The 11,660-nt window shown below is 44.1% G+C and overlaps 1 protein-coding gene across 1 annotated transcript in view; it reads right to left on the minus strand.

The window, feature by feature from the left end:
• Positions 1-10,135, minus strand: part of LOC102311782 (GDNF family receptor alpha-2) — a gene marked incomplete at its 5' end in the record, with an annotated part of 80,626 nt that extends 70,491 nt beyond the window's left edge. The window contains 1 exon segment of the mRNA XM_005948116.2: positions 10,058-10,135. Coding sequence (XP_005948178.2) covers positions 10,058-10,135 — 78 coding nt within the window.
• Positions 10,136-11,660: the final 1,525 nt, after the last annotated feature.

An 11,660-nucleotide genomic window follows, 5' to 3' on the forward strand; every position in this document is an offset into this window, starting at 1 on the left:
GGGGGTTCGATTCCCCTGAACAGCTACCCTGAGGTACCCCTGAGCAAGGTACCGTACCCTACACACTGCTCCCCGGGCGCCCAATGGCTGCCCACTGCTTCACTGAGTGAATGGGTTAAATGCAGAGAGGAATTTCCCTACGGGGATCAATAAAGTTCTCCTTCTAACAGAGCGTCCACAAAGGCAGAGCTTCAATTTAGATGTTTTTTTTATACAATTAGGGGCTGCAGACTATTAACCACACAAATATAGTCCAAAAAACCCAAAATGGCGACGGCTGAAACACTAAAACCTATGTGCAAAATTGCGTGCCTTTTTTTAAACACTGAGCCTGTTAAACATTAAAAACAAGCATGATCATTTGTCTCCTTTTTGAACATTGTGTTGTTTCGAGAATGAAAGAGAAATTTAATGTGAGAATTTGTTGTGGGAACAGTAAGAAGAAAAGCTCCTATATGACAGTTATTTTCTCTTCTCGATCTTATCCCCAGTAATTTTTTCCTTTATGGGACTTCCACGCTGAGCCGAACCCGACTGTCATCCTTTCTCATGTTTCTAATTTTATTGGAGCTTTACCGCCAAAGGTTTCTGTTTGTCAGAGAACGCCGTGTTCACACGTCTAAAATGAAGCGAGGACGACAGACAAAAGAAACAGAGCGCTACAGAGAAACCAGGCCTGCAGCACTGAGTCACACACTCAAACAGGAAAAGAGCTGGATCCGGATCATTCTGGAAACTTATCATCACTGCAGCTCATTTAAATCAGACAGAAAACAAACATGGCTGATTACAAAGCAATCTACATATCACGCTTCCGAGAACATTCAGAGCAATTCAGTAGCAGTTTCAGTCCACAGGAGCACAGAAAACAACTGTTGACAGCAGCTTTGGTGTACCTGATCTTCTGGAATATAAACAATTTAAGGCTTAAACAAGCTACTGTGACATCATTCCACTTCTTGTTTCAGCTCTACAGCCGTTCACGCAGTCATCGTGCAGTGAAGCATGTGTGGAGCGTAGAGAAGCTTACAAGAATAAAAATAAATTATGTAAAAATAAAGTTGTGTCTGATGTGACTCACACTGAAGTTTCTGAATTCAAAAATAAAGAATGAAGATGATGGACATCTTTGCTTTTTCTTCAGATGGTTTGAGCCGTCTTTTGGGAATACCCACAGAATTGGTAACCTGACAGCAGATGGACCGCTTGACAGAGGCACATCTGAACTCTTTCTTGGAAACTGACTGAAAACTACTGAGCACTGCGTCACTATGGTCAGCAGGTAATTGGATGAAACATCTGTCTCTCATAAATCAGTCACCTGGAACTGTTGAAAAGTTTTTTCTGGAGAAAACTATTTGCTGCTGTTCTCTACTCTCAGAAATCTGAAGGAACAGATGTAGTCGATACATATGCAAGGATGCTCTTCAACGACTACAGCTCGGCATTTAACACCATCATCCCCTCAAAACTTGCCACGGAGCTCGTCGACCTTGGGCTGGGAACACCGATCTGCAGATGGATTCTAAACTTCCTCACAAACAGGCCCCAGGTGGTGAGAGTTGGTAAACACACCTTCTCATCACTCATCCTAAACACAGGTACGCCACAGGGTTGTGTGCTTAGCCCCCTCCTGTATTCCCTGTTCACACACGACTGTGTTGCTAAACACGTGTCCAACATCATCATCAATTTTGCGGATGACACAACCATCGTAGGCCTCATCACAGGCAATGATGAGACGACCTATAGAGAGGAGGTGATGACACTGCACGAGTGGTGTCTGGAAAATAACCTGACTCTCAACATCAGTAAAACTAGAGAGATGATAGTGGACTACCGGAAACGACCAGTCAGGGAACACCAGCCCAGCCACATCAACGGTATCAAGGTCAAAAGGGTCAGCAGCTTCAAGTTCCTTGGAGTCAACATCACAGAGGACTTCTCCTGGACCCTTCACACAGACACTGCTATCAGGAAAGCTCGCCAGTGGCTTTACTTCCTGAGGAGGCTGAGGAAGTTTAGCATGAACGCCAACATCACCTAAATTTTTACAGGTGTGCAATTGAGAGCTTGCTGACGAGTTGCATCACAGTTTGGTACGGAAGCTGCTCTGCCAGCAGCCGTAAATCACTACAGAGGGTGGTGAAGGCAGCAGAGCACATCACTGGCACGAGGCTTCCTGCCATTCAGGACATTTATCTCCAGCGATGCCTCCGTAAAGCACACAGCAAGGACCACAGCCACCTCAGCTCTTCTCCTTGTTACCATCTGGCAGACGTTACAGGAGCCTGTCTGCTTGGACTGCAAGACTCAAAAACAGTTTTTACCACCAAGCCATATGACACCTCAACCACAACACTTAAACACACACAACACAGCACTCAGAAGCTACCCTGCAGCTTCACAAGTATTCTGTATAATCTACACTGGTCACTCCACTTCATTGTTATTGATATTTATGTTTAAAAAGTGCAATACTGTAATTTTCTGCTGCTCATTCCTGTGCAATATCCCATCTGCCCTCCCGTCATATTTCTTTTCAAGATTTTCTTATTTAATCACTAGTGTACATATATTTATATTTATAGATACATATATTTATATTTATAGATACATATATATTTAGTCATCTTTTCTCTTTTACCACGTCTCTCTAATATTTTGCTCCTTACTATTTTTCTATTTTCTTTATTATTTTATTTTATTATATTTTATTATATTTTCTTCTACTGTACCATGCTGCTGAGTGACTGCTGCTGTCAAACACATTTCATTGCAATGTTGACCCTGTGCTAACTTGCATATGACAAATAAAACTGAAACTGAACTGAACTGAGATCATGAGTCAGGTGACAGCGATCAGACTCCACTCGAGACTCCACTGGTCTCCATCCAGTGCTGTGGTGCAGACGAGCTCTGTGATCTGGGTCACAGTTGAAGCTTTCAGACGTAGACAGGGGTCAGAGGTGATGCTCTGTGCATCCTATCAGAGTCTGCATAAACGTTTGAGGTCCAACAGCTCGTCTGTTGGATCGGACCACACAGCCAGCCTTCACTCCCTATGTGCATCAGTGAGACGCCCGTGACCCTGGGTCACCGCTGTTCCTTCCTTGAGTCAGTCTGATAGATCCCGCCCCTGCAGACCAGGAACGCCAACAGTGCTGCAGGTTTGGAGATGTTCTGACCCAAACGGCACCCAAAATCTTCTTCTAATATCAACTCTGAGGACAACATGTTCACCTGCTCTCTGCTAGATCCCGCCCACTACCAATAGGCATGATGCAGAGCAGTCGCAGCGCTAGGCCTGAGGATCCTGCATGCTGACATCCCTGCAGCACCTTACCTGGCTGTCCTCTGACCTCAGCACCGTTCAGGTATATGTTCGGCTAACAGTGAGTGACCCCCTCTATACTAAACATAATTTCTCACTTTGCTGTGATGATGAAGTGAACAGCTGCAGGGAAGTGTCTGAAGTCAGAGTGAATCTCAGAAAAACCCACTTACCTCCTCTGAACGTGGAGGACGCTGGGCGGACGCTGGGCGGACGCTGGGCGGTTTCCTGCGCGAGCGCACAGACGAAGCTGCGTCAGAGGAAACGTCTTCCTCCCCTGTGGTTAAATTATCTGCTCCGCTCTCCTTTCTGCTGCCATCAACTCTCCTCACTTTCTGCTTTTCCAAGCTCTCGTCTCACATTTCTCCTCCTCTCTTATCATCTCCACTCCTCTCGGTTTTCTTTCCTCCCGTTGCTCCCTCCGGACCTCTGGCGTCACTGTTTCCATGTCCTTTCCTCTATCTATCCTTTCATATTCTCTTGTCTCACCTCCTTTGTCTTTCTTTCTGTCCCTCTCATATCTCTTCCAGATATAATTGAGCCCAAGCTGAAGTTGAAGTGAGGACAGCTGCATCCTTGCTGTGTCTTTGTATTGTTGTTTCAGATGTAAACGTGGACTCTGAACAGGCTTAGACCTTGATCAGGTCAGACAGCTGAATAAGGGGAAACATCTGGAGCTGTAGAGTCTCTGAAAACATGCAGAGGGGTGTAATGAATGCAGATTAGGGGCTTTAGAGATGAAGATGAAGAAGATGAAGAGCCCTTTATTTGGGTGAGTGGTGATGATGAGCCTGGCCATCAGCTGCAGCGTGATTGTGTCTGATTAAGTGAATCATGCAGTCTCTGAATCATCAGCACAAAGAGGAAACAAACAAGCTGTATTTAAACCACACGACCGTATACGGATGCTTTTCAAAGTAAAACATTACAATAAATCCAACATTAAAGTGACCACACAGAGACTCTAACTGCTGCTTTTTAGATTCCACAGTAAGTGCATCTAAACACCATTAAAAGTTGAATACATGCAACACTTTATTTACAACTACAGTATTTCATTTTAAGCTAATTAAAAGAGTTAACTTGAGCTAAAATGTTATCCATGACGCTGAGCTGCAGATGTTCAGATGTTCACTGGGAGTCCATCAGAGTCCCAGAGGCTGAGATGGTTTGAAGATGTGCAGAGGAGGGAGGGTAGAGGATTAAGGTGGAGCTGCAGGGAGGAGGAAGGAGTGAAGGAGGACATGAAGAGGGCTGGTGAGACAGAGGAGGATGCTGGGATAGCTAAAGGAGAAGAACTGAAATTTTATAACAGGATGTTATAAAGTTATAAATGTTATAATTTTTAACAGAGTGTTATAAGTTAGTGAAATGCACCCTGGGAGTTGTAGTTGTTCACAGGATTTTTAATTAGAGATTTTCTAAAACACTGAGCTTCGTGCTTGTCCGGTGAGGTGATGTAACGTACAAGTTAAAGGAAGTTTCATTGTTTGAGGGTCAAAGCAAGTTTTGGTAAACTTAAATTCTGCCCTGGGTCCCAACCTGATCAGCCTAACACCAAACTCCTCCATCAGAGTGAACCTAACAGAGTTTGACTCAGACAAACTCTCAAGTTGCTTCTGTTGCATTATAATCACAGCTGCTGCTTCTGTGGGCTTTGCTCTGCACATTTCCATCTATGGGAGGATGAACTCTCAGCTCAGTGGCTGCTGTGTAAACTGAGTCTGACAGCAGCCTCTGGGTCTTTCTGCAGGTCTCTGTCCAGCATCAGCTTCACTTACAACACCTGACAGTGTAACACTACCGGCTGCTCACTAAAGTATTCTCTCATATCAGATCACATACCTGTTACAGCGCCGCCTCTCTTGCTGCTTAATGACTGCCTTACTTTGTAAGACACCAGAGCTGCTGTCAGTTTATCACTTTTTGTGTCTGTGAACACAACATTTCATCCAAACTCAAAGTTTACCAGCCATCTATCCACCCACCCACCCGCCCATCCATCTGCACATCCATCTACACATTAGGGCTGTGCGATATGACCAAAATCTCATATCCCGATATAAGACATTTATTATCCCGACAACAATACATATCACAAAAACTTTACATTTTCTGTAAAGTTTGTGAATCTCGGGTTATTTACCGTAATTGTCGGGCTATAAGCTGCTACTTTTTGCACAAGCTTTGAACCCTGCGGCTTTTAGTCAGGTGCGGCTTTTCTATGGATTGTCCATGATTTTTGTCATATCGTAAGACGATTTGTTTTGTTTGTCCCGCTGTCGTACGGCACTACGTTGCCTGGTGGAAGGACATGTGATCCGACACACAGTATCGGGGTTCAAGAGTGGTATGTTGGTCACATGTCCATCCGCCAGGCAACATAGTGCCGTACAAAGTAGCGCAAAAAACAAACTTCAAAGTAGCGCTACGCGTTCAGCGGGAGGCGTGGATGATGAGCAGCGATAAACTTGCGAAAAGTACTTATTTAACTCTGTTACTTTTTCTGTCTCAGTAACTTTACCTTACTGGGTTACTTTGTCAGATTCTGTGTTGCTGAGTTTGACCTAAATATTCTGTTATAGGTTGCACATGAATTTTGCAACTTTTAGGAATAAAGTATATCATCACTGCTTTGCTAACACACCCCTCCACCCTGACCTCCACTCTGTGCTGATTTTGTGATTCTGGGGAGCTTTGCTGTCCCATGTTTCAAATGTGATGAATGATGACTGACTGAGGGACACCGCCCTATCGTGCCTCTTTGACTCTCCAGATCTTCAAAATAAGCTTCATGCTTTATTCAGTGAGACCTGAAAGCAGTGACTGAGACCATGAACTCATCAGGATGATGTTCACTGAGCTCAGAGATCAGGGGAGTGGGAGGCTCAATCGCTCAAAGACTTCTATACAATCAGACAGCCAGAGGAGTCGCCCCCTGCTGGCCATCAGAGAAATTGCCACTATAAGACAACTGTGCAGTGGATGGCTACCTACATGCATGTTTCATGTGTTCAGGTTATGGCTGCACTGGACTGATGTAGTGCAGACAGAGGAAAAGGTAGCAGGTAAAGTGGGCTTGGCCTTTATTGGAGGTGACCTCAGGTTGGCCCGAGAACTTGATGGATGGACCACATATCTACATTTGCTGTGGACTGCTGCAAGTACATCAGTTGCTCGCAAAGGACAATTTGACTTCATTCATGTTTCTACTGACATGACAGGAGCTGCCCCGTGCTGGGCATCAGGAGAAACGAAGTTTTAAGGCGCTTCAGTCTGCAGACCCACAAGCTTTGCCCATTTTTTCCGCCTCTGGTGGCGGCGCTCCGAGAATGCAAACAGAGAGTTTGTTTAGAGGAGATAACAATATTTAAATTTTATAATCAGGTTTGCAGCTGCTTGTATGAGCTGAATCATTACAGCTCTAATTCGCTGCACACGCTAAAGTATTCTCACTGCGCCTCGAGTCTGCAAACAGTTAACAAGTTCTCGAGTACACACACTCAGACACACACACACACACCGTATTCACAAAAACTCTGTCACGCTTAGCCTTTCCCTCCAATCAATTTGCGACACTCTTGTCTGAAACGTACTTTAATGTTCCAGGGCTCTTTCTTCTTGCCACTGCTGTTTAACACACTTCTATATGATCCTCTTATCCCCCCACCCCCGTCGTCTTTTATCAGCATGGAGCATTCGAGCTTCTCTCGCTGCACATCTTCACATCATGCATTCAGACTCCTGATGACAGGTGATTGGACTGCAAGCCGGCCCCTCCCCCCACGCGCCTGTCCTGCACGCGTGCAAAGGAGCGGCCACAGATTAATGTTGTGTTTGGTGACGCCGTGTTAGAGGAAATAAGGGAAACTTTACACAACACCTGCACCAGTGTCCTCTGTGTGTCTGTGTGTGTGCACCGTGTTTACATGACTTTGTGAGGACTAAAAATTGCTACTATAGTTGCAACTTATGGGGACAAAGTGCTCGTCCTCACGAGTCTGAAGACATTTTTGAGACTCAAAATGTGGTTTCAGTGTCAGGGTTACAGGTAGGTTAGGATTATGGTTAGGGTTAGACATTCATTTTTGATGTTTAGGGTAAGCAGCTAAGGAAAGGGTTATGTTATTTAGATGTCCTCACTAAGATATGAAGACAAGTGTGTGTGTGTGTGTGTGTGTGTGTGTGTGTGTGTGTGTGTGTGTGTGTGTGTGTGTGTGTGTGTGAAAGAGAGTTTGTGAAAGAGAGTGTGAGTGTGTTAGGAACAGAAAGTGCCTTTGAAGCTGTGTTGGTTGCAGCACTCCTGTGTTGACCATGTTGTTTGGACTCGTGTTAATCTGAGAGAGCAGAAGCCAATTTACAGAGCCGTGAGTCTATTTCACAGATGTTTGACCACACACACACACTAACATACACACACACACACACACACAGAAAGAAAGTGTAAATGATGCTGTATCGCTCAGGGCGTCTGACATTTAAACACTCCTCAGAAACGTGTGAGACCGAGACGGAAAGCCATGCACAGCTTTAATGGAGTCCTGCTAACATGCTGACAGAGAGTGAAAAACATATTTTTAATACATCGATTCATTTAAGTGCATCTTTTCATGAAATCCTCCATCGATGGCATCCAAAAACATCCTTTCCATGTTTTATTTTTTGGTGCTGGCTCATTGCATGAGGATAAAGAAGATAACTCTGCAGGGATCCTGTGGTGATGATAACTGAGTCATCAGCAGCCGTGATATCAACAGCGAGGAGGTTCTTTGGAACGTATGAAGGAGAAGACTGAACACACACATCCAACAGTTTCACTCAGTGACTGCAGGGCGTCTGAACCTCACAAGCAGCTTTCAGCACCTTACATGACCCTGGTAGATTTAGTGCCTGAGCCTAACCGCTTCGCTGTTCTCATTTCATCCTTCAAACATTCCTGATGAGCAACTATGCGTTACATATGCCTCAAGAAAAACCAATACTTTACCAAAATCAGTTTATTGAAACTCATTTAAAATTTTTGCCATTTGCACTTCAGCGCATCTGAGAAGCCCAGGTGGTACCAACAGTCATGTGACACATGATACAAAACTAGGATAGGTCCTAAAAACTCCCTGAAAAGCCTTTCAGTTATTCAAAATGCTGCAGCAAGAGCAGATTTCTCCTATATTGGCTTCCCTTCATTGGCTCCCTGTTAAATCCAGAATTCAAAATCCTGCTCCTCACATACAAGGTGCTGAATAATCAGGCTCCGTTTTATTTTAATGACCTTATAGTACCACATAACCCCATTAGAGCGCTTTGCTCTCACACTGCAGGCCTACTTGTTGTTCCTAGAATTTTTAAAAGTAGAATGGAACCAGCTTCCAGTTTGGATTCAGGAGACAGACACTATCTCTACTTTTAAGATTAGGCTTCAAACTTTCCTTTTTAATAAAGCATATAGTTAGGACAGGATCAGGTGACCCTGAATCCTCCCTTAGTTATGTTGCAATAGGTGTAGGCTGCTGGGGGATTCCCATGATGCATTGTTTCTTCTTCACTCAGTATGTGTTTATACATCTCTGCATTTAATCATTAGTTATTATTAATCTCTGGCTCTCTTCCACAGTGTGTCTTTGTCCTGTCTTCCTTCTCTCTCCCCAATCGGTCGCAGCAGATGGCCGCCCCTCCCTGAGCCTGGTACTGCTGAAGGTTTCTTCCTGTTAAATGGAAGTTTTTCCTTCTCAATGTCACCAAAGTGCTTGCTCATAGTCTGATTGTTGGGTTTTCTCTGTATTATTATAGTGTCTTTATCTCACAACAGAAAGCATCTAGAGGTGACTGCTGTTGTGATTTGGTGCTGTATAAATAAAGTTTAATTATGTTAATAGAGGTGAGGATAAGTGAGATTCATATACCAGGACATGTGAGTATATTTCATTATCCTGCCATGGTCTCACTCTGGATGTTTTATAGTTAGAAACAACACGTAACTCTGCCACTGATCTCACATAACACTATGATTACACACACACAGCAGCACTCTCCACAAAGAGATGTGCTAATCAGAGCTTTTTATTGGCCACTAAATGAGCCACACCACCCACACCTGTGTGCTTTAAACAAAAGACTGCATGACGTTCCAAATCTGTGAATACTTTAAACTTTCCACGGCAGACGTTTCCACATAGGTGCAGTGAAAAGCAACAGAAACGTAACAGCGGGAAAAAACTTGAAACTCTCCAAAAAATACTCATGAGCATTTTTGCAGCATTTTTTCTGCATTTAATAAACTTAATATTTCATAATTTCATTAAGAGTAATCTGCAGGTTAATCAATAATGAAAATATAATAATTAGCTGCAGCCCTGAGCACATTTCCACCTCCACACTGATCCATGTGGGATGTCAACGATATGTGACAGCCTGTAATGAAAAGGAGCAGAGGTTATCTCTCTGTCCTCTGAATAATGAGCGCAGTATGTAGAGGCACAAACGCATTTTGGACGAAAAATAGGTTTTTATGAAAGAGCTGCTTCAGCTGCACGCTCTCTCACACGTCTGTAATTACAAAGACGCATTCATTCACGCACTCACAGATGGAGCGAGTGGCCCGAGTTTAATCAGCCCCTCCTCCACCCACACCAACCTAGATGAGTGTGTGTCCGTTGCTTCAGTCTGCTCCCACAAACACACACACACACACACACACACACACACACACACACACAGTGGCGTTACCTGAGATGATGGAGGCATGTCTGAATTCCTCAGAGAAGTGGATCGGCTCGTATGGAGACGTCTCGTAAAACTCCTCCCCTGAGGAACAGAAAACAGAAACATGTTCAGTGTACACTCCCAGCCGTCTGCATCTACTCGCGCACGACCTTCAAAGGTCTCCTGTCTGTGCATGAAAACGTTTCTCAACCTCCAGAGCCAAAAACCCAAACCTGCAGTTCCTCTAACGACCAGCGCAGGCAGCAGTGAGTCCTCATGGACTCCCATGTTAACTCACCTGTTTAAATTGTATTGTGGTAACTTTGGTAAATCATCTGAACATTTGACCTGGTGTCAGTGTCAGACAAAATACTGACGATAGCCTTTAGTTTCACACAGAGAAGCAGAAGTGCTGTGGTTTAATGATACTGTAAATATATTAAAAATACGCAATAAACTTAACAGAAATGTTTGTATTAAGAAACATAAGTCCGCATGTATGATGAGTCTCTGAAGGTCTGACCTGAAGTATTTTACATTCAAACCAGAGTTTTACTGGAAGCAGTAACTATCAGAAATCACTGTGAGCAACAAAAATCACCACAGAGTGCCTTCTTACAGCTCATGGTGTTCCACAGGGCTCTGTCATTGATGTCAGTCAGAGGGGCATGGCCTCTTTGACTGACAGGTGGATGGTGACACAAGCAGCTGTAGCTGCTAGCTGTCTACTATGACTCACCTGAACTCGACCTCTGGTCTGTGTTTGTGCTTTTGAAGCCTTTTGGAGCCTTTTTAATGACATCATGTGACCAATAATATGGCTGCTGTGAAGTTACTGTACTAACTTCACAGGCAGGGATAGCTCAGTAGGTAGAGTGGTGGCCCCATGATCAGAAGGTTGGGGGTTCGATTCCCCTGAACAGCTACCCTGAGGTACCCCTGAGCAAGGTACCGTACCCTACACACTGCTCCCCGGGCGCCCAATGGCTGCCCACTGCTTCACTGAGTGAATGGGTTAAATGCAGAGAGGAATTTCCCTACGGGGATCAATAAAGTTCTCCTTCTAACAGAGCGTCCACAAAGGCAGAGCTTCAATTTAGATGTTTTTTTTATACAATTAGGGGCTGCAGACTATTAACCACACAAATATAGTCCAAAAAACCCAAAATGGCGACGGCTGAAACACTAAAACCTATGTGCAAAATTGCGTGCCTTTTTTTAAACACTGAGCCTGTTAAACATTAAAAACAAGCATGATCATTTGTCTCCTTTTTGAACATTGTGTTGTTTCGAGAATGAAAGAGAAATTTAATGTGAGAATTTGTTGTGGGAACAGTAAGAAGAAAAGCTCCTATATGACAGTTATTTTCTCTTCTCGATCTTATCCCCAGTAATTTTTTCCTTTATGGGACTTCCACGCTGAGCCGAACCCGACTGTCATCCTTTCTCATGTTTCTAATTTTATTGGAGCTTTACCGCCAAAGGTTTCTGTTTGTCAGAGAACGCCGTGTTCACACGTCTAAAATGAAGCGAGGACGACAGACAAAAGAAACAGAGCGCTACAGAGAAACCAGGCCTGCAGCACTGAGTCACACACTCAAACAGGAAAAGAGCTGGATCCGGATCA

The sequence above is a fragment of the Haplochromis burtoni genome, unplaced genomic scaffold (assembly GCF_018398535.1).
Source record: "Haplochromis burtoni strain Fernald_Lab_line unplaced genomic scaffold, NCSU_Asbu1 Contig_412, whole genome shotgun sequence".
NCBI lineage: Eukaryota > Metazoa > Chordata > Actinopteri > Cichliformes > Cichlidae > Haplochromis > Haplochromis burtoni.